At 43.6% G+C, this 23,979-nt stretch overlaps 1 protein-coding gene across 7 annotated transcripts in view; it reads left to right on the top strand.

The window, feature by feature from the left end:
* Positions 1–23,979, top strand: part of NEO1 (neogenin 1) — a 153,930-nt gene that overhangs the window by 47,557 nt on the left and 82,394 nt on the right. For all 7 annotated transcript variants that reach the window (XM_079318359.1, XM_079318356.1, XM_079318361.1 and 4 more), the window contains exons 2-4: positions 1,061–1,378; positions 15,904–16,179; positions 20,295–20,448. In XM_079318359.1, coding sequence (XP_079174485.1) covers positions 1,061–1,378; positions 15,904–16,179; positions 20,295–20,448 — 748 coding nt within the window. The remainder of the gene's footprint in view (positions 1–1,060; positions 1,379–15,903; positions 16,180–20,294; positions 20,449–23,979) is intronic.

The raw sequence follows: 23,979 nt of genomic DNA, 5'->3' as shown, positions 1-23,979 counted from the left end.
AATGGGCTCTGTGCAGGAAGGCTGGAGTCCCTCTGGAGGGAAGCTGGAGGCTCTTTGGAGACCAGGGACTCTCTGTGCAGTTCAAAGATAGAGGAAAATAATATCAGTTTGTTAATTAAGGTCATTTTAGAAGGTAAATCCGGTTTTAAAACCCCCACAAACAACTGATCAGTGGGAGAAGCTGCAGTGCTTCCAGGACAGCCTTTGTTTGCAAATAAATGTTGCCTTCAGAGTTTGTGCTTTTTCCTCAAACCCCAGAGTTATTCTGTGACTTAATTAAACAAAGTTCGTTATTAAATGCATATTTGTCTTCCAGGTGGTCTTAAAATATTTAACCATTTTCTTATTGACCATGAGATGATGGTCAATGGTGAGAGATGAAATTATTTTGAGATGAGTGCAGGAGATTGTTATTGTTGTATGAGTGTAATTTCTGAGGTAGGCTTTAAAAACTGAGATGCCCTTTTCCCTGAACCCAGTTCTGATTGGAAAACTGTTCTTCTCTGGAAGAATTTGTCTTCTGTTTCCCACAGATGGTTAAATTAAGTCAAAGTGATATTGACACACAATCATTCTGCTTGACCAAATACAGCAGAAAGACAGTAATTAAAATTCACTTCTTAATGCAAACTAGATTTTAATTACAGAACTCTTTGGGGAATACTTAAAATGGAAAAGTAATCATGTTTATCCTGGGATAGAATGGAAGTTAAAAACCACTGTATGACACTTGCAAGATATTTTAAGCTCAGAATGGGAAACTTTCTTGATGGTTTCCAGTCTTCCACAAACCAAAGGACAGCACTGCTGGGAGGGCACCCATGCCACAGAGGCTGAGAGCAGAGCAGGGAAATACATTTTAGGGGTGAAAATGTCTCAGAATTTGAGGGTCCATGATGTGAATAATCAAAGCAGAAAACACGGAGCAATGTGGTTATTCTGTTCGGGGCGGGATGTGAGCAGTGGCAGTGCTTGTGCCCGTTACAGCATCTTCAAGGAGAGCGTGTTTCACAGTAACAACCCTGGAAAACTAACCCAAAACCTCGGCGATGTTTTACAGAATCGCTCGTGAGAACCTTCACTCCTTTCTACTTCCTGGTGGAGCCCGTGGACGTGCTGTCGGTGCGTGGAGCCTCGGTGATCATGAACTGCTCCGCGCACTGCGAGAGCCCGCCCAGGATCGAGTGGAAGAAGGACGGCACGTTCCTGAACCTGGTGTCGGATGACCGCCGCCAGCTGCTGCCCGACGGGTCCCTGTTAATCAACGCTGTGGTGCACTCCAAGCACAACAAACCCGATGAAGGATATTATCAGTGCGTGGCAACTGTGGACAGCCTGGGCACCATCGTGAGCAGGACGGCAAAGCTCACTGTGGCAGGTAAGGCTCTGAGAACGTGGGGATGGAATGGAGCCTGCCCTTGGGAAAATCAATGGGAAGGTGCTTCCCCAAGGAGCATGAGCTGGTTCCATCAGCTGTCAGGGAAACTGGGACTGAGGCTCTCATTGTACTGGCTGGGAGCTGGCATGTGCTCTGTTCCTGTAAGCAGATTAATGTGGGGTATGTCTCAGGAAAAGCTGGAGATCAGGAAAGCTGCAATGAATGGATTAAGGGAAGTGTCAGGTGTCTGAAATCACAATGGAGATTTACCACAGCTTAGAAGGGAGGAGAACATGAGATTTTACTTTCTTTATGTATAAATAACCTTAAAATAACTTTATATTGCTTGTATTTGGAGAATTACCTGCTCTGTCTGAAACATTTGGGAAGCTCCTAATTGCAGTGTGTACAGTCCCTGCAGGACTGGGACATGGGTAGAGAATGGAGTTGTATTTTTCTGTTTCTTGAGTATCAGGTGTAAACAAGGAAGTTTGAAAAGTCGCAGCCAACCAAATGCATACAATTTTTCATTAGAAAGCTTAAGTCATAACCTCAGCTTTGGTGTTTTGAGTACCCTTTAGACTTGATAGGTGATAGCTTTATTTTGGGGAGCAGAAAGCAGTGAGGGAGTGAAGTTTGCAGGTAAAAATAACTATTATGTCTGGGGAAAGTGATCTGTCACTTGCTGATTTCTCAGGGATTGGTATTGTAAGTTTGTATCTTGTAAACAGTAAAGCAGGAAGAGACTTGTAATTACTGAGTAAGGATGAGACTTCAAAACCCAACCAAAAAGTAAAAAACAAGGTAAACTAAGGCACTGTAACTAGAAAAAAAAGCCTATGAAGCTATTTTCCTTTGTTTCTCTAATGATGTTTGCCAACCTTTTTCAAACAGTTGTTTTTCCTTTGCTTAATAAATGTCTCGGGGTAATGAATTCTTCCTGATTGGTGCTCCTGCATCTCCCAGAGCTGCTGCTTCCATCCTTTGTATTCAGATGTTGTTCCCATTAACTTGGCTTGTAGTATTGTTGTGAAACATCAGCAGTGTCAGAAATAGAAAAATTGGGGTTTAATACCTTAAAAGAGTGACTTTGAGAATCTCTTAATGAGGAATAGATTTCCAAGCTTCTTGGCAATGGGGACAATAAAGGCAGTTCTCCCACACTTCTCAGAGCAATTACCACCTCCTTGCATCGCTGCTGTCGGGATTAATTCTGCTGCTTTCCACATGAGAGCCTTCAGCCTCCTGCCTCTGCCATCAGCCTGCTCTATATGATCATTAGGTGAGGTTAATGGGGTTAAAAATGAAGGTAAGCCAAAATGTCTGCTGAATTTCTACTTCCATTTTCTCCTATCTAGGTAGAAGGTATTATTTCAATTGATATTTTCTAAAATGATGGAATCTTTAAGAGCCTTTTAGCACTTAAAAAAGAGCCCAAGTACTTAGAAAAAAACAAAATTCATGAGCCTAATTAAAAAAAAAAAAAAAAAAAAAACACAGCGAACAACAATGCAGCTCTGGTGAGGGTTCCAAACAATCTTAGCTAAAAAACCAGAACAAATACAGTCTGGCCCAAGACAATAAGGACCTTCCCCACACAACCAGTTGCCCCTTTGGCACACATTGGCCTGACAGCTGTGTGTTAAGATTATTGATTGATTCCATGCAATAAAAATAGTACTTTTATTGCCCAGAACTAGAGGAAATACTGGTGACACATGTTGTGCATTGCCTTTTGCCATCCTGTGCCTTGGAAACCTGCCCCTCTGGCTGCACTGCTGCAGAAGCTTTGGCAGATGTGGGTGTGTGAAAACCTATTTACCACCCTAGTCAAGTGCCAGGAGCTGGGCAAGACCATGCTGAGTTTAATCCTCTTGTAGGGGGAAAGGCACTTTGGTTCCTGAAGGCTTTGGCATAAGAGGTGGAATATTTAAATTCTGGTTTAGCCTATTGCTTTTCCTCATTTGAATCCCTTAGTTTTGACAGTGGTTTTTAATATTCCTTCCCACTCTTTGTTTTAATTGGCAGCTTTCAGGCTGTGGTGAGCATGGGCATTGTTAGCTTAGTAAGGGCTCCCCTTGGCCTCAAAATTCCAGTGGGAGGGAACTAATTCCCCTCTTAATTGAGCAGTGGGGTTCCTCTGCTGTGTGTGAGTGTGGTGCTGCCATGCACCTGATCTCTAAAAGGGAACATTCTGAAGTGTAGCTTGCATATTTGAACAGCTTCTTGCTCATTAAATAACTCTTGAAAATGAAAAGTTCTGGTTAGTCATGGAGGCCAGGGCAAGGAAATCCAGTCAAAACATGTTATGTGCCACCATGTGCATCCAGGGCTGGAAGTTTCAATCTTGGAGCTGTACAACCAGTGGATGATGCTGAGCAATTCACCTGCAGGAAGGTGGACAAATTTGGATAAGTTTCTCAAGTTACTTAAAGGACTTTCTGTGGAGAAATCTAAAATTTTTGGGTTTTGGAATCTGAAGCTCTTTGGTTGCCATAGGGTGACGGGGTTTGTTTAGTGAACCACTGTATGAATAACTCAACCCAAAATATGTGCTCTGGGTGTCTGGATTGCAGGATTTGCAGGAATTGCAGCAGAGCTGGCTGGCTGGGGTTTGCATCAATCATTGTGTTTGACCCAGCTCTGAAGGTGCTGTGCAGGGGAGCAGATCATGGCAGCTCCTCTGTGCACTTGGCAATGTGCTTTTAAAGGACATTTGCTCTGTGAGTGAACCATGAGAACACTTGGCTCTTTGGGTTTTTGGGGGTGTGAGGATCAGCAGGTTCTGTGGCAACTGAGCCTCTTAAAGAAACTGACCTTTGCTGCCTTTAGGTTTAAAAAAGAGGATGTGATAAAATATTCAGTTGTGAAGAACACTTGAATTAGTCTGTAACTAGAAATTATGTGCTGCCACACCTTGGTAGTAAAGTGTTTGCTGTTCTACCAGGCTTGTAGTAGTAAATTCTTGATTTTTAGGAACTGCAAACAGCAGTAAATGTTAGTTTTCTTTAATGAGCAGCAGTTTGGGCATATGAGGATCTTCCCCATTCTGAGTGAGCCTCCACAGTTTGGTTCCTTCAAGCAAATGAGGTTTAAGTTTGTCATGACCAGTTTCTAAGGGCAGTGGAGGGAGAAGGTGGTCATCCAAGTCTGTGTAATGTGTAGGATTTTCCCATTGTTATGATGGATTTGAAGTAGGGAAAGTCAAAGGAACTGCCTAATTTATGTAAAGCCACAACACTTTAATCATTGCCTTGGTGCAGTATGTTTTTTAATTGGCTTTTGAAATGCAAATCTGTCTTTGATACTTAAGTGCCAGTTAGATCTTAAGAAGGGTAGAGGGTTTAAAAAAGCTGCTGTAAAACATGGATTAAAAATAGATTTACAAAGTTTTGGAGATCTGTGTCTGTAATTCATCTTGGAAAAATAAATATGTATGTATTTTCATATAAAATATAATGACATGAGCTGAAAATATTCCCAGGGTGATCTTTCCCCAGTCACTGGTTACTGTGGCTTGGTTAAAGCTTTTATTAAGAGAACAGATACATGAGGATCTAAAAGTTGGGGAGTGTGACAGGGGCACTGAGTTTGATCATGCAGATTTATTTGCTCTATAAATCTATTTCAAGACTGCTCACTGAATTATTTGTTTCACCTCTGTCATCTTCTTTCCCCAAGTGAATTCGGCTGTTTTTCTTCCTCTTCTTCCACTTATCTTTGCATTTGATAATTCTTGGCTTTGAGCTTTGTTTCATTTGCTTGGCTGTGATGAGGCAGGTGTGGCACTGCCTTGGTACAAACTTCAGGTGTGTCTGAGTTTCATTAATTTAAAAGCACTTGCTGATAACGTCTGACTTGTTTTTTCTCAACTAAATGATCTCCTTGAATTATTTATCCTTTAAATACTCACAGAAATTTTATTTTCAAGCCTTCATTTTGTATGCTGGGTGTCACAGAGGCTCTGGGGAGGAGGGATCTGCCCTCACTTGGGGTTCACTGCTGAGAGTTCCTCCAGACTCAGATAGAGGGAATGGATTTGCTGGGGAAATTGCTCCAGTTTTTAGCTGACCACATTGCCTTTTCAAGACTTATTTGAATCTTGTGTGTGTCCAGCTTGGAACTTCCAAGCTGATGACTGAGAGAGCTTTCCCTGGAATTGCAGCCCTGGCTGGGCTATGGCAGCTCCTGAGGCTTGGAGGAGTTAATTGAGCTCTGAGCCAGGAATTGCCAAGGCTTAATCCAGCTTCTGCTGCAGCTCATGACACCAGCTCCAGATCTCCGTGCTTTGCCTTTTCTCCATGGGCTAATAAAGAATTTTTATACTCTAAATTCAAGTATTGCTTTCAAGGTAGGGCTCTGCAAAGCCCAGCAGCAGAGGTGTGCTGTGTTTCCTTCTGGCATGTTGCAGTGCTGAGCTATTGAATATCAATCACTTATTTCTGTGTACATAATGGTGAATAGATAAGGGTTTTTTTCAAGCATTAGTTTGAGCTGAATTTTTATCTTCCCTTTTTTGCCATAATCACAAGGAGCTGCACGGAAGTAGGCAGATTGTTTGGTTCTGTTTGCTCATGTCCTCTGAGAAGTTTGCCAAGCTCTAAAGATTACAGCTGAGCAGTGCATTTCTCACTAGACTCTATGTACCATCCCAAAGAGTGAGAGAAAAGATTAGAACAAACTGTCCCAGCTCCACAGAGATGGGGTTAAGTTAGAAATAACAGCACGTTTTTACCCAGCATTGCACATTTCCTTAAACAGCAAGGAGAAAAAAATAATCTTGGTCAGATCTTTGTGAATAAGGAACATTCTGTAGCTTGGAGTTAGAAAAAAAAACCTCAGAGCAGAGATACTTCAGAGGAGGGTACTTAAGAGCACTTAGCCAGTAAGTGACATGGATGATAAATTTTCCTTGCAGAAATATATTTTTTCTGTGAGAAAAGCATCTGCATTTTTCATATATTGGCTTAGATCAAAATGCATTTCTTCATGACAGGTAAATGGCAAAGGTGGTTTTAACACAACTGCAGTTTGTACAGGTTCTGTCAGTGGTTACTGTAAGTGTGAGAGTTTAGACATTTAATGCAATAAATGCTGTCTGTTATTTGTCATTCTCAATTCTTGCTGTCCACATTTGTACAGCTAAAGTAGCAAAGAAAGTCTATGTGAGCCTTTGAATGATCTTCAGTTCTTGGACTGAAGGCAAAGGTCCAGTTTCAAAACTATTATGAATTTTTAGTCTGAGATTGGGATTTAATACTGGAGCCTCTTGCCATGTCCAGGGCAGAGAAGGGCAGGACTTGCCTGCAGCTGGATTCCCACTGGAATCCTGGGGAAAGCCCACAGCAGGGAATGTCACCTGCTTGTTTTGAAACTCTTCATTGACCTCTAATGACCGAGTCAGAGCCCAAGTGAAGAGATTCTTAATTTGCTTGCTTAAAACTAGTTCCTATTGAAAAATGCAGGTTTTCTTAAGCTTTTGTATTTAAAATTTGTTTCACCTTACATCACACCAAATCCAACAGCTCATTGTGACTAATACTATCCCTGTTCTGAATTCTGTGGGTCAGTGAGCCAGTTAAAGCTTATTTGTGCTTGCTGGAGGGTGACAAATGCTCTGCTGAAGCTGGATAGAGGGGGCATAGGGAGATGTGTGGCACTTGTGCCTGAGCTACCTGCTTTAGTAATGATGTAATAGCACTGCTCAGAAAAAAACCTCACGTTTTCTAGGCTGAAATTCGAGTCCCATGCAATGCAAGTCTTGTAACTGGCAAAGGGAATATCCTTTGTGCCTTTAGTTCACGGGCAAAGTTATGTTCATGTACCTCAGAATAATATAAATTTACATAAATCATAAGAAATGGGAGCTCTTCGCAGCATACCTTTCCATCTTGACCTCTGCCTTTGAAAATATGGCAGGTGATAATCTGTGGAGAAACAGGAATTCTGTGGAAGGGAGCTGGGGGCCAAATCACTGAAACCCTCCTGTTTGGCTGGGGGTCTGGATGGTGAGACAGGGACAAGGTGATGCTGTACTGATGGTGCATCAACAGCCCTGAACAAGAAACTTGACTGAGCCTTGTTTGGATTGGATTCTCGTTTGTTAATATTTTGACTGAGATCAGATTTTCCCCTCTCTGTGCTCTGCATGTCAGCAGCAGCAATCCCTGTGTAATTCTGTTTGACAAGTTTGCACGGAGCTTGCTCGGAATCCCGAGCTGTCAGCACAGTGATGGTTACATCTGCAGCCTGTGTTCCTCTCTGCTGCTGCACCAGTGTGCAATCAGCAAGAGATTTCAGCTTTATTAGTGGACAGGGAAGGCTCTGTGTGCTGACATTGCTCAGGTTTCTGATTGACTGAATATTGCTTTTTGAAAATGTGCTATTGCCTCAAGTGAAAGGTGACACAAAAGCAGCAAGGGTAAGAAGTATCAAGGCACAAGAGTATCTCTGATTAATGTTTTATTTTTCTGCAACAGGAATTCAAGATGAAGTTTAATGACCCTGAAAAGGAAATGAAATGGAGGAAAATTATTTTGAATAAGGAAAAATAAGTTTATGACATATGCTAAGGTTGATTTCAGTGAAGCTAGCTCTTGGTAACATTCTTAAAAGCATAGTGTGTCTCACCATTCACATAAACACACTGGAAGTAAGGATGTTAAAAAATTTTAAAAACTCTCCAAGCCATATTCATTTGCATATAGAAACCCTATTTTACAGGAACATGGGAAAATGTCTCTAGGTAATTTATATGTTTCTGTGAAGGTGTTGCTCTTCCTTATGTAACAACTTCTGAAGTCAGCTCTGGCTTAAATGCACTGTCAATCAGCTCTTAAAAAGAGAATAAAAATTAGGCAAAGAGAGGCTCTATTGTGGAAAGACCTCTAAAAATCTATTCCTGGTGCTCTGAGGTTCATGGCCAGCAGCTGCTGCAGGAGTCAGTGGTGTGGATGCCACCTGAGCTGTGCTTGTGTGAGATAATTTGCAGTTGTACAGTTTGTAGTGTTATTCTGTCACACACCCTTGTTGTCTCCAGACATCTCTTTGAGCTGCATGTTTGTGTTTTTAAAAGTTCTTTGTGCTTTGTTTGTCTGCTGTCCTGTCAGCCTTCAAGCACCTTGTTTTTTTGGATTTCTTTGCTATTCACGTGTCCTGAGGAGTTCACAGTGAAATTGTTGGTTGTTTCCTGTCTCTAAATGCCTGTTGTCAGGTACCAGCTGTCTTTGTCACTGTCTATAGAGTTGCCTGCAAAAGTTTTTCAGATCTTTCCTTTCTTTCAGTTTTGTGATAAATTTATCCTGACAGTCCTCTCTGTGCATTAATCTTCTTTGAATAGCTTGTTCACATGAGCTTCCGTAATTGATAGCCTCGCCTGGAACTAAAATTATTTAACCTGTCAAGCTCTTTTCTTTCACCACAACCCTCAGATATTATTCTTCTTTTGTTATGGCTCTCGATTTTGTTTTAGAAAGAGTAATTGTGAGCCTGTAGGGTTCTTATTTTTTAGGCAGTCTATTGATGAAGACCTGAAGTTCCTTAAATGATGAGGCAATCTGTGTGCCTTATCTTTAGGGCTTCTCTTGAAATCCCACAGGGGTTTCATTGGTCTGTCTTGCTATTAGAATGATCTTCAACAGCAGCAAATAAATGACTCCATGGTTTGCATGCCCTCAATTCATTTTTTTCAGGCATTAGAATGTTGTTTTAGCCATTTCTTGGTGTCTGTGGAGATCAGATTCATTGTGGCTGCTGCAGCTTTTCCTGCTGCTGCTGGAGCACTTGTGTTGTTTGGCCCTTGAACTGCCAGTCCTGTCTCCAGTTTTCATGGTACTATTTCACCTCCTCCATCAGCAGGTCTATTTTTTCTGTTTGTGTGTGCATTCCCTGCAACACTCCTTGAGCCTGACCACATGCAATGGACTGACACCCTCACCTCACTCCACTGCTTTTCTTGTAGTTGTGGTTGTCACTAGTGACCTCTGTGTTTTTGAAGATCTTCATTCACTCATTTTGTTGCTCCCATTTCATTCCTGAAATAATTTATTGATCTCTTCTTGATATCACCTAACTAAAATTTGAGTTTGCTTGTTTTGCCAAGTAGAACATCATAATATGCTGATGTGTTTTCCTTGTCCAAACACCCTCTAAAATTTTTGGATGTGTAGTAGATCTAAGGGAGAAATTGTTCCCTGTGAGGGTGGTGAGGCCCTGGCACAGGTTGCCTGGTGAAGCTGCCCCTGGTTCCCTGGAAGTGTCCATGGCCAGGTTAGACCATGTTTTGTGCAATATTTTGCTGTTTCTTACTATGTTTTTTTTGTACCTTCCCCATGTCATCAGATAATTGAGTGTGAAAGGGGTGTTCAGAACAGCTCTGAGGTGCCACCAGGTCACTCAGTGTGTCCTTGCATGTGACAGTACCTGTGTCTGGCTGTGTTACTGATGTGTCCAGTGACATTTTCCTCTCTCTCTTCATTCTGGCCAAGGGACACTGTTGTTCATCAGCACCATGCTGTCATGGCTGTGTTTAACCAAGTCAGGATTCTGGTTGTGCAGTGACATTTCTCATTTGTCTTCTGTATTCCATATACTTCACACTTCTGTTTAGCCAGCAAAGACATTTGGTAGGTTTTCCTCTCTCCATGTTATAGTCCTTGTAAAAATCCTCTTCCCTTCCCTGAGGAGCTGTCTCCTGCCTGGATTTTTGGTTGCATTCTTCCCTGTCTGGTTTTCCTAAAGCAAAGAGGGAGAATGATGTGCTGCTTGGTGTTTGTAGCAAGGACTGGAATCATCTGGCCTTACCCTAATTCAGGTGATGCTGGACTTGTGTTTGTAATTACAAATGCTCCATGTGCCAGTGAGATCCAAGAAATATGTCTCATTAGCAGGAGTGTATTTTAAGCCATTTCACACCTCTGCCACTCCAACAAATGATGCTGAATAATGTTGGAGAGAAGGAGCTGTGATAATTTAATGAAGTGTCCACAGATGGCTGAACTTATTAATTTTTTAGCAGGGTTGGGGTGAGGAGCTGATGCACTAACAAAGTAGGCAGCATCTTTGTGGTCTGCTGTGTTGCTGAAGGGTAGCAGATGTTGGAGCTGTCCTAACAATAGGGGATCATGTTCCCATTCTCCAGTACCTCCTTGTGGTGCTGAAATCTCCACACTTCCCAAGAGGCTGTTTGGGGGAAGGAGTCGTAGTTATGGATTTGTCAGGAGTTCAAATTCAATCAGGCAGACAGCAATGGGAGAATATTCAAGTGGCTGAAAATTGTGAGCAGTTTGTGGGATCATTCACAGATTAGTTGGGTGAATTTCAGATGGAGAGTGGAAGCTGTAGGGTAGAATGTTTGCAACTGGTGCTGCTGGAGTTAGTTTAGAGTTGGGTAGGTTAGGAGAAACTTGAATAAAAGTTAACTTTGGGCAGCAAAGGCTTTTCACAGATGGTATCCAGGAGGGAACAGGATGGAAAACCTGCCAGCTGCTCCTGTGCTTTACTTTTTCTATATATCAGTAGAAATGGGGGGAAAGAAAGGAAAACATTTGCTGAGCACATCGAGATGTTACAAGAAGGCATGAAACCAGCTTTGGGAAAATGTTAATTGCACAAACGTGATTTGTGTGTGTTTACAGCAGTTTAATGCTTGTACAAAGTGTTATCTTAGATTCCAGTCAGAGCAGTGGCAACAGAGCTCACAGAGGCTTGTGAGCACTTGTGAACCCCACACTGTGGGTTCCTCCACAGCTTGCTCTCCCCTGGAGATGGTTGTCTTTTCTCATTTTGCTTTTGTGGTGTTGATTTGTGAGATGGGTCCCAAAGGGTTGGTGGGACTCTGTGGGGATGTTTGGCAATGGCTCCCTGTTCAAGGCTGCAGAGCACAGGCAGGTGTGACTCTGCAGTTATTGCACTCAGGTGAGGGAGTTGTTCAGTAATGGTTTGTAATGAGGGTTTTTTCCCTTTCAGTCTCCTTGGAAATGATTGACACTGGCTGCACTTGCAGGGAGGCTGCTGGACTAGATTGGCATCTGGCTCAGGGCAGTGAATTCCCTGATTCTGCAGACTCCAGGAGATTAAATACTGGCTCCATTGAGGGCAGGAGACTACAGCCAGAATTTTAACCATCTGTGTTTTCCAGGAGCATGGGAATTACTGCTTTTCTAGGCACATCTTTTTCAGAAATGGAGACAATGGGCCACAAATCTCAGTAATGCTGAGGCTAGGAATGCTGATTGAATGTACCACATTTGCATTAATGGATTGTTCATTCACATTCCTACCATTGCACTGGGCTTGGATGAGGGCAAGGGGGAGACAAAAGGGAAGGAGAAAAGAGGGACAGAGTTGACTTCCCCACCTTCTCTGCCACTTGCATTGTCCTAGCAGCAGTGAGGGGTTTGGGGTGCATCTAATCCCTGTTATATGCATGTGAGTGCACTGTTGCTTATGTGTTCTCCTGCATGTGTTTAGAGAACATTCCAAATGGAAAATCATCCTTCCTAAATTGAGTTTATTAACCTGCATTCTTGCTAGGTCAGTAGTATTTTCCTTTGGTGTTCTGAAATCGATACCTAATGTATGTGCACTGCCACAGAATGATTAATGTGTGTACAAACATGAAAAAATTGTCTTCAATGTCAGAAGCCCAAAGTGTCATTTATCATGACATTCATTTGCCAAAAGATGGGCTGATGTCTTCAACTGATTGCCCTGGAACACATGGGTGAGGAGTGGGGGCTGCTGCCTCAATGAGGGATGTGTCTCCCATCCCTGGAAGTGTCCCAGGGAGGTTGGATGGGGTTTGGAGCATCCTGGGATAGTGGAAATGTCCCTGCACATGGCAGGGGATGGCATTGGATGGATTTTAAGGTCCCTTCCTACTCATCATTAGAACTTCTTGCTCAGCCTTCTTGATTGAAGTAAATACATACCACTGCGAAAAAAGTATCAACTTTTTTAAAAATTACCTTTAAAAATGGTTTTAAAAGTGTTTGTAGTTTAACTGGACTGAATTGGCTTACATGGTGATGCCTTTAAAATTATTATAGAAAGTTCAGGAAATGGTGGCTTAGAAGTTGATAATTGGTATTTTGAAGAGAGCAGCTCTGTAATGGGAAGGTTCTGGGCTGGGAGATGAAAGGGTGTTTTCTAGTGGCTCACTGCTGCAGGAGGTGTGCCAGCACTCTGGGACCTTCTCCTGGATTTATAAACAGATCTCCAAATTAATAGTAATTAAGGCCTGGATTTGGAGTGCTTTTTATAATGCATAGTGATTGTTTTGTGGTTGTTTGTTGGCTAAAGCAAAGGGTCCTCCTCTACAATGGAGGCTTTTAAGCAGAGCAAATTGCCAATAATTGTAGAATAAGAGAAAATTACTCTTTAGGACAAAATTATAGGCTATGTTAAAATGTATATTTTAAAATGACACAGGACTATGACGAAATACAGGTTTTAGTGGCATTTAAGATGACTTGGAAAATGAACTGTAATTTCATTTCTAGTGAGTAATGAAACCATCTTGAATAAAGCTTATTTAACCTCAGTGGAGCACCTGGAAACAACAGAAGGCATAAGGTCTGTCTTGTCCAGGAAATGAACAGTACTTGTAAGGGATTAAAATTAAAGCATATTTGAGCTGTGTGCGAGAAGCTTCAGTCCTGCAGGAACATTCTCACTTGTGCTTGAAGTGGCCAGTGTGGGGCTGGCTGGGAGCAGGGAGGTGGCAGCAGGTGAGGTGAAAAGTCATGGGGTCACCTGGCTGAAGGAGGAGACCCAAGATTCCCTCCAAGGCTGGGCAAAGAGCTGGCTTAATATGCAGGGCTCTTAATAAGTGAGAATATTGAGAGAGATAAGAATCAGAGGTAATCAGGAACATTTAATGGGCTCTGTCAGGAAGGAGATGTTCAGAAAGGACTCAGAGGCTCAGAGGCTCAGGGTTAACAGCCTCATCAGCTGGACCTGTTTACCCACTGTATCAGTGAGTGTGGCAAAGGAGGAGACCTTGTCACCCTTGCTGTGGCCTCCATGTCTCACAGGGAGAATTAAATAATTCTCTAGAATCACTAGTGATGGGACTTCAGAGCACAGTGTGTAAAATCAAGCAGATGCAGAGATGCCTTGGGATTGTACTGGGACAGAGGGCTGGGTGATTCAGGAGAGGAAAAGGTTGCTTGGGTTCTAGGATTGGTTGTGCAGAGCCACTGAGATGGTTTCATCTTTTGGGAAGATCTTTTCAATACACAGAGGAGCAGGTTTGTAATATTTCTGTGGATGTTAGTGATCCTTAATTACTGTAGATATACTGGGGTTTGTCTTTCAGGAGTGCTTGGTGGCAGAGCAGGTGGCATTTGGGGGTCAGTTGAAGCAAGGGAGGTTCTGACTGGGTTTAAAGAGGGAGTTCTGTTCCATCATGAGGTAGGACAGGCTGCCCAAGAGTTGTGCAGTCTCCACCCTTGGGGATTTTTGAGGTCTGACTGGACAAATCCCTAAGTAACCAGCTCTGACCTTGTAGCTGATTTTGCTCTGGCTGGGTCTCTTCCTTCCAAAATTTTACCATTCTGCATCTTTAAAGGTAGATAAGGTGTTGAGGGAATGAGGGAGAGAAACTAAATATGGCAGCTTCATTAACCAGAAGGAAAGTTGAAAGAAAGAAATTGGATTTTTTGTTCCTGTGAATACCTTGGAGGGACTGATGGATAAATATCAAAGATACAAAACAATACCAAAACTAGGTATTATTTATTAACAAGTCAAGATCAAAGGACTGCAAGTTGGTTGGAAGTACACTGGGAGGGGAAACTAGAAACTGAAAGCTTCTCAGAGGAATGAAGTTATGGGAGGAATCCCCAGGTGGGACTCTGAGAGGGAAGAAAATGTGTAACAGTTGGAGATGAACTGTACAGGGTTATGGAGGGAACTTGAGAGGACAGAAGTGTTATGAATATGTTAGCAATCTCCTCTGTTAGGATTCAGTCTGGCTGTCCTGCAGGATTGGTCCTTCCACTGGTACATTCTTGGTGCATTTGGGATAGGTACTAGTGAGACTTGTGGAAATAGGGGATTGAACTGTGGCAGATTTGATCTGTCTGTGTACTTAGGATGGGGGGACTGTGGCTCTGCTCTTCAGCAGGATGGAGAGGAAATAACATTAAAGTTACTGAGTCAAGATGGGAGCACTCCCAGTTGCTGTAATGGCAGGACAGCCTTGACTTGTGGAAAATTAATTTCTTGACAGCTGAAGTAATTTGAGTGGTAAGAAAACAGAACCAAACTAAAGCACTCTCCCTGCCTGCTCCCCATTTTCCAGGTTTCACTCCCTGCCTTCATTCCCAGTTCTTCAGCCTTGTGCTCTACCCTGGTCTCCCTAGGGTGGCACCCAAAGCTTTCCTCATCTCCCTCCTCCTCCTCTGAGCTGCCCACTCCAGGACTGTGCCCATACTTCCATCACTGCTGTCCCATGGTTTTCCCTGTCTGGGATGTACTTCATGGATGTGTCCCCAGCTTCACTGGCTGCCTCAGCTGTGCCTCCATGGAACCAGCTCCAGCTGTGTCCCCAGCCTCTTCCCACAACTCTCCCAAGGGTTTGGCCTCCCCAGCCCAACTGTAAAACCATTAAGTTGTCTCTGGGTGTTTTGGAGAACATTTTATGGGAAAGGTGACATGGTGACATTGTGCAGCACTGCTGTGTCAGCTCTGTGGGATACTCTGGAGAAACTCTGGTCTTGTCCACACTGAGAATGTTCATGTGCAAATATTTATCTCAGCTATATTTATCTCAGTATTTACCTTGTGACACTGTACAGAGGAATTTTTTGGTAAGTGAAGGTGTTGTGTAGGCTGCATTGTAGAAACTGTGGCTGCCCCATCCCTGGAATTGTCCAAGGCTGGGCATGGCTTGGAGCATCCTGGGGTGGTGGAAGTTGTCCCTGTCCATGGTAGGGGGTGGGACTGGATGAGCTTTAAGGTCACTTCCAACCTATTATTCATTGCAATCCATTCTAGGATTCTGTGATTATTGGGTGTGGATGATACAACTGTCCCTGAAAAAGGCCCTTGGGATCTTATACCCTGAAACAATGAAACCTTTCATGAGAGATGCCCCCCTCCCTACTGAAACCCCTATTATCATTTAGTATTTCTATTGATCTTTAACTTTACTAGATGATTGGTCTTTTCTCACCTAGAATCTTAAAGTAATTGGATAGTTCTCAACTTATAATTTAACTGGTTAGAATTTCAATCCCCCTAAAACCTATAAAGATCCCTTGCTATGCTATGTATCTGGATTTTGCTGGTAGAACCCTTTGAAGGAATGAAGCTGCTTTCAGAACCTCTATGGTATCTCCCAAAGTCTCATTCCTGGCTAGCTGAGAAACTGAACTCTGCCTCGAGGGCCCCCGAAACCAGAACCATCCATGCTTAGCATTGTCCTGGTTTTTAAGGAGCTGGAAGCAGCTTAACCTATCAAAAGCTGCCTTCTTGGTGCCGGGTGGGGCCGTCTGACAGGTGTCCTTGTGTCCCCGCAGGTGTGCCGCGGTTCCTGAGCCAGCCGGAGGCGGCGGCGGTGCGGCGCGGCGGCAGCGCGGTGCTGGGCTGCGAGGTGGCGGCGGAGCTGGCGCCGCTGCTGCGCTGGGAGCGCGACCGGCGGCCGCTGCCCCCGGAGCGGCGCCTGCTGCAGCTGCCCGGCGGTGCCCTGCTGCTCTCCAACGCCTCCGACGCCGACGCGGGGCTCTACCGCTGCGCCCTCGACGCCGGCGGAGCCCCCAAGTACAGCGAGGAGGCCGAGCTCACAGTGCTGCCAGGTACCTGCTGCTGCTGCCTGCCTGGGCTCAGCCTGAGCTGCACACACTCACAGGATGGGGTCACCTGTTAATGTGTTGTACTGGTTTGGAGGTGTCTGCCAATAAAGGCAGAAGCTTCTCTTTGAAATGGAAAATGTAAACCCCCTCCCTCCAGGGGACTCTCAGGCAAAGATATGGGAATTAGGAATAACAGTTCTTTACTAGGAAAATTAAAATAGAAATGCAGTATTACAAAGAACAATCCCAAACCCTGCCAGAGTCAGAATCCAAGCTGACACCCGTCAGTCAGTCAGGGTGGTGGCAGCAGCCCCATTCAATGGTGGCTGCATCCTCCTGCAGTGGCAGATGTGGTTCAGCTGGAGCAGTGCTCCTGGAGAAGGTGCAGTTTCCTCTGAAGGTGCAGGGATGATGTGGAAAGGTCTGGCTTTCCTCTGGAATGCAGTGGAAAGAAGGTGCCTTGGTGTCCCAAATCTCAGTTTTTCTCTGGGTAGGAAAGGCTTGGCTCCTGCCCTGGCTGGAGCCTCTGCCAGTGGGATGATGGAATTTGATCAGTCCCACAGTGGGACTGAATGGGGCAGCAGCAGATGATATCTCCTGGAGGGAGGATGGGCTGTGGAAAGATAAAGATGATTGCCCCAGCTGGTTTAAAGTTGGCCCATTAGCAGATAATATGTGCCAGGAGATCAGGGGCACTGCCCCACCCATAGATGGGGACAGAACACACATTGCTGGACACATCAACCCAACACAGGGATTCTGGGGAAGACATTTTTAAAAGCCACCGGTAATACTGCCATTGGAATGGGATACTGAGGGGGACCTGACTGTTTCTTTCCGATTAAATGTTTGGGGACTTCTGCAATTTTTCAGGTTGAATCCCCTCTTTCAAACCCTGTGAAAGTGTCACAATGAAATTGGTCCTTAGACTGTCGCTCTTGGGGTGCTTAAACTGAGGTGGTTTGAATTTTTCCCATATGCAGGGAGTTCTGACCATCTAAACATTGGGGCCTTTGGGGAAGTCTCCAGCTCAGGGTCTTTGTCTGCAGGTCCTGAGCTCTTCACAGGGGTTGGAAACAGTCTGCAGATGCTCACAGGCTGCCTTCTCATATTTAATGGTTCAGCTTTTGAGGCATTTTGTGGAAAGACTTCTTTAAAAAAAGACCCCCAGTAATATACTTCCATTGTGACATGATAAAAAGAGGGAATTCACTGTTTCTGTGAATATAAAAGTTTGGGATTTCTAAGTTTCTCAGGTTGACTTTCATGTTTCAAACTCTGTGGAAGCTTCACAAAGAAATTGGTCCTTAGTCCATAGCTCTTGGGATGCTTAAGCTGAGGTGCTTTTAATTGTCCCAGTATTCTGGGAATTCTGACTGTGTAAGCAATAGGAACTTTTGGGAACTCTCCAACTCCCAGAGGGGGTGACATTTTTTTTGGAATGTTCAGCTTTGCCTGTGGTGCTGAAATGTTAAGATATTTTTGTTAGAACAGAAGTCCAGTGCTGATGTAAACTGTTGGCACATTCAGTGTGTTCTGTTCCCAGTGACACCACCAGCTGTTCTAATACAAAGGTTTGAAAAGTGACCAAAAATAGGGCAGGAATGTGGGTCATGCTTTCCCAAACTAGGGAGATACAGGCTGTGCTTCATATGAGAGTCCTTAATTGTTCCCAGTGTTGTCTTTTCTGGATTAGTCTCCATGTTGGAATTCTCATTCAGTTGTTACTGAAGAGCTGCTGGAGGAAGCTGCTGAGTTCCCATCTCAGGTTTCCATCAGGGTTAGGCTGGACAATGTCATGGCTGGCCTGACTTTGTGTGGGCAGCAGGTGGACTTGAGGCAGGTGGGGGCACCTTCAGGGGTCCCTTTCAAGAAATAGTTCTGTTTCTTGTGATTATGGCCATTCTCTACTTAAAATACTAAATTGTTATGTAAAGTATCCAAATTTTTACAATTATAGCTCTTTTGAAATTGGGATGTTGGAAATGAATAATTTTTTTCACTGACTGTTCATTCAGTTTCATTCAATTCTTTAGCCTTTCCAAAGTCTTGTCTCTTCTCCAGCTAAGGATACAGGGTTTGAAGAAGAGCACTTTTGGAAAAGATGCTTGATTGAATTCCTATAGTTTGGATCCCTTCATGTTTCTGCAGTCCTTCAAATGCTGAGGATTTTGCTGATTGCTCTGTAAACTGAAGATTTCTTGCAAACTTCCATATTACACTGATCTTTTGGATTCTTTTTGGCTCCAGCTGTAGTTTCCTTGCTTTTGTAATTCATTGCTGAAAGTGATGAAATAGAGCTGTGTTAGGGAGTTCAAATGGTTCTGTTTCTTTGCTCCATTTTGAATCCAAAAGTACCAGTAGTGAGGTTTGGTAAAATCCCTCCCAGCAGGCTTTTTTTAGAAAGTGGGATTAAGCTGTTGAGGGGAAAGCTCCCTTAGTCTTGAACGGCCCCATAATTGATTGTTTGGCCTGAGAAGTATTTGAAAGAAGGATTTGAATTAATCTGTTCTTTATTCACTTTATTCTCCTTTTAAATGGTTATCTGATGTGTGGCTGACAGTGAACCCACCACTGCTTCCCAGGCTTTGAAACACACCCAGCACACTCCTGCATCCCAGGGATTTGCATCCACACACAATGTTCTGCTGCTTAAACGTTCTGCTTTGTCTGATACCAGGCTGCCACTGAGCAGGAAGATGCATTTCTGAGCTCTGGCACTTCATAGTGGGTGCTTTCAAAAATAGGACTCCAAGGCAAAAATGTCACTTAATTTTGGGATCCAGTTTCCATTTACCTGTGAGCTGAGCTCCCTTCTGGGAGCTTGGAGCAGTCGGAGTTGTGTCTCCAGGGAATCATCCCAGCTCCTCTCTGTGTAAGGATGGCTGCCTGGAGATGTTGTATCCCTGCTTTGCAGCCTGGCTGGCTCCATGGGCTGCTCCAGGTCTCTGTCATTCTGTTATTCCCCATGCACAGCAGGGCAGGCAGAGCAGTTCCTGCCAGGAATGTGGGCAGAGTGACAGGGATGGGGCTGGCTGATCCAGGACTGCTCACAGCTTGGCTGCCTCTGCCAACTCCCACGAGGGATTTCCACCTGCTCTGCTTCCCCCAAGTGTCCTGGCACCTCCTCCTGTTGTGCCTTGGAGCTCGTGTGTGCCCTGAGCTCAGTGCTGTGAACACTTGGTATTATTTTTAGTGCTTTGAACTGAAGAACACCAAAACAACAACTTCCTGAAATCCCTGCGAGTATCACCTCGGGCCCGAGTGAGAGAGCAGCCAAATATGTGTGTGATGAGAGACAGAATGTGCTTCATTCAGGGAGCAGCAGTAGAGTAGGTACAAAGTACTCTGGTTTGAGGCCTTGTCCACTTGTGTAGCTTTGCTGCCATAACACCTCCAAGCACCCCTCATGGTGCTGGATGCAGGGATTAGTGCAGGGTGAGCAGAGGTTATTCAGCCCAAACTGCAGCTGCTGTGTAGAACTCATTTCCTCTGGGTACAGTGCAGGGCACAGACAGAGGGCACACACCATAGTGGGGACTGAATAAACATGCCCTTGGCTTGTGCTGCTTCTTAAGGGTGGGAAGAAAAAGGAGCAAACACCCCTCTCCAGCTTAATCCAATGCAAAACTACCTCAGAGGATTCCATGGATGGATGGATGGATGGAAAACCATGGTGGGGTGTTTTTGTTTTGTTACTTCAGTGTGCATGTTCCTTGGTTGTTGTATTTTACATGGAGTCAGTCACTGCTGCAATAATTTAATTTTCCAGCACATCCTCACGCAGCTCTATGGTGAAGCCCAAGGCTTGCTGGACAAACTCAAACCTGTTCCTTTCTTTCCTAAATCTCTGCTACCTGGTGGAAGTTCCAGTTTCAGGGCTGTCATTTTGAGCTGAAATAGCTTCCCAGGGAGTTGGAAGAGTGAGAATTCCAAAAGTGGGGAATCACTTTGCATGTCTGGAGGAAAACGGTAACAAAGCCCTACCAGAGGCTGCGGGTGAGGAGGGAATGGAATCCTCTGGAAGGCAGGAAAGGAATTAGAGGTTTGGTGAGTGATTTCTGTGCGTGGTTGGGTTGTGCAGTGGCTGTGGCCCAGCTGTGTGCTGTGTGTTGCAGGTGCGGAGGAGCCGCAGAGCCTGGCGCTGCTGCGGCCGCCCTCGTCCCTGAGCCGGCTGCCCGGCCAGAGCGCCCTGTTCCCCTGCCTGGCTGCTGGGCTCCCTGCTCCCCACATCCGCTGGACAAAGGACGAGCAGCAGCTTCCCACCGATGGGTGAGTGATGGCACAGCCCTGCCTGATGCAGGAATCCAGCTGGCTCAGGAGTGGGGGTCAGTGCACGCCGGGAGAGCAGAGGCTGATCCCAAACCTGGAGAGCTTCAAGGCTCAGCATTGGGATAAGGGAGACTTGGGATCTTTTTGCAACCAATTTGAAACCAAGAAATCCTGTCTGAAGCAGGGAGATCATTAAGAGTAGATTACTTTTGGATTGGCACTGCAGTGGAAGCAGCAATTGAGGAAATAAGGACGACTTGGGACATTTTGAGTGTGAAGTCCTGCACTCATGCTTTCTGCAATGGAAGTGTCTGTTCTGTGTCAGAATGTCCCACAGGAATTGAAGAGTAAGTGTTTAAAACAAAATGATGCATTTTCTCATTAAAATAGAATATTAAAACAGTAGGCATGGTGGCAAAAAAATCAGTGTGCTTTCTGAGGTGTTTCAAGTGAAAACTTATATGTTGTCATTGCTGATGTAGTCAGAATAATGTGGTAGAAAAATCAGTATAAAAAATGCAGAACAAATCATATTAAGCACATTTTTGTCCATATAATGAAGGTACTTCCTAGAACCAGAATTGCAAACAGTTATTTGAATGTTTTCCATGTCCCTCGAAGTCAGCAGTGAGATTAATGGGGAGCCAAGTTAATCATGGAACAAGGAGAGGTAAATTGTGATGTGGCTGACACAGAAAGCAGTCAGAACAATGCTCAAGTCTCTGCAGCACCAGGGATATAATATATCTCTTTTTTGGCAACTCTTAAATTAAAAGAATCCAGGGGCTGGTAATTTGAACTGTCTTTGATGGGAGGCTGCTGTGGGAAATGACAAACAGCCACTGAGAGATGGTGCTGTGTCAGTGTGAAGGCACATGATTTAAATCAGGGTTTTTATAAATATAAGAACTCCTCCTACAAAAGCTGGTGCAGACTCATTAAAGCAGCACAATCAGATGGGGAGAAATGGCAGAATAGATGTGCCTGGTAAGGTCTGAAATTGTTTCTCTTGTATGTAAAGTGATGCCATATCTTCAGGAAGTTTTGCTGCCCTATCCTTCTGTAGGTTGTGGCACATTCAGGGCACAGGGAGGTTAAAGCTCTCCTTTTTTTTTTCTTGATTTTTGAGACATAAAGCCCAGTTTTTCCCACCACTGAATACAGTGCTGTTAATTCCCTTTGGAATTCTCTTCCCTCATTCCATGGGGTTACCATGATAACTTCTTAAGACTTCACAGATATTTTCTTTTTCTCATAATCCAGAGTGAGAAATTGTTCTGGAGGGCTGGAGCATAACATTAGTAAATATACTTGGTCTTCAAATGCACACAATTTGAACCAATCTAACCTGATTTTCAGAATACTTAGCTTTAGTTTTTAGTATTTTGGCCCTTTGGTACAAGAACAGGTTCCAGTTGACATTTTTCTTCTTCCAACACTTAGCTCTTCTTTTCTTAAAGTGAAATGTGCTTATTGTAGGCTTGAGTTTTAAGGTAGGTAAAGGTAGAAATTTGATCTTTTCCCCCTCTGTGGGGTAAACTTTTTTCATTGTTCCTTCAAGTGATCAAAATGAGCCAAAGCTCCCAAGTCTGCTGCTTGTGACTGTGGCTGAAAAGGGCAGAGATTCAAAGAGCAGAGAACAGAAACCTCTTAAACTCCATTTACCCTCCAGCTATTGTGTTATTGGTGTGAATAGAATAACTGGAAAATCTCCAGAAATTAAGATTCTTTGTCGGAGAAAAGCCTGCAGTTACTGTTGCTAAATAGCTACCTTAGCTTGTTATGCATGGTCTGTTAATGTAATTACAAATTAAATCACATTTAATTTGTATTAAAATCCCCTTTTGATATAAAAGTACGACTTTCTTAGTGTGGCTTTTCTTTATCCCAAGGAAAAAAACCTGATTCTTTTCATCTGGGCAGGTTTTCTGCCTGGGAAAAGCTCTGAAATCCCAGGTTCATTTATGCACACCCCCACCCCAAACACTAACATACATATATGTAGGTATAGCCATATATAATAGGACTTATATAATTAGCATACATATATGTAGGTATAACCATATATAATGGGATTTCTCTTTGTCTGGGCTTAGGAAACAAAACTCAGACAGCATGGGCAGGTTATCCCTAATTTTGACCCCTTGTTAGAGGGTTTTACACAAAACCTTATTTTTATTTTGTCTTAACTGTGGTAATTAATTAATTAATGCAAAATAGAATGTTTGCTTTTCAGGCTGTATTCCTAAGGAGAATATGGATAGGAGCCTGTATTGGTAGGAAAATAGATTATTTTTAAGGCTAGGGAGTGGTGGGGTTTTGGTATTAAATATTTGTTATAAGATCTGGAGGAAAGGGAAGGTGATTAAATTTGATGGATTATTTGTTGAAGACTGCAGTAGGATTTATGTTAATGGATAAATATGAATAAACTTGAGTGATGGCAGCCTTGGCAGTTGTTCAGACAGTCTGTAATGCAATATATTGTGAAATTAGTCGCTGTGATAAAATATTTTCCAAATTAATTAGAGTGTGAGAGAAGGAAGTTTTGGATGTTGGGTGGGAAACAAAAATTTACTCAGTGCTCCAAGTTTCCATTGTAACAAGGCTCATAAACTCCAAGGGATCCTTCTGGCTCTGAGGATTTTTAAAGAAATCTGATGGAGAGACTGCTGAATTCTTGATTCTCCATAAAGAATGGCACTGAAGACTAAAGCTTTCCCTTGAATTGATTTGCTGGTCCAGCTTGTTATCTTCATATTTTATAGTTTTCCCAAAACTCCACTGTCTGTAAAAAAAGGAAAAGACTAAACCCTACTCTAGATTGAGATGTAGCTCCAATTTGGAGCTCCAGAATCAAAAGGAAAGTTCCAGCCTTGTGTGAGATCCATGGTGGAAGATGGGCACCTGGCAGATGGACAGTGTCGTCCATGGGCTCAACACTGGAATATCCTCCTGCTTTTCCAGCTGAATTGGCTCCATGGACTCTGCCAGGATTGTGGAGAGTGCTGAGGGAAATGGAAGGAAGCAGGGAAGGCACTGAACTATGGAGTTATTGGAATAAATCTTAAGTCCTTTATGGAAAACTTCCTAAATTAAAATCTGTAGTATCAACATTGCTTGGTGCAAAAGTTTAGAATGGAGGTGTCATATTCAGGCTGAGTAGCTCTTCAGGTTTGAGCCAGCTTGGAGCCTTTCTTACCTAGTGGAGATTTTTTATTTCAGTCTCTAGCCTGGCTGAGAAATCCCCTGTGTGGAGGGTTTGTTCTTCAGCAAATGCAGGAAGTCACTGTGCATTTGACAATTCCTAAATTGGAAAGGGAAGTTCCAGGTAGATTTGTCCCCAGAGCCTGGGACACAGGCACAGAGAAATATCTGGAAGATGATCTGCTCTGATAACTTTGCAGTGTGTGGATCAGTAGGTGCTCCAACAGGATATATGGTGTATCTTCATTTATATTGGGACATTTCTGGCAGAGAATGAGCAAATGCAGGTGCCACAGGTTCTGAAAAAACTGCAGTAGATGAGAT

Source organism: Erithacus rubecula, assembly GCF_903797595.1.
Source record: "Erithacus rubecula genome assembly, chromosome: 14".
NCBI lineage: Eukaryota > Metazoa > Chordata > Aves > Passeriformes > Muscicapidae > Erithacus > Erithacus rubecula.
This window is presented reverse-complemented; position numbering and strand designations above follow the sequence as displayed.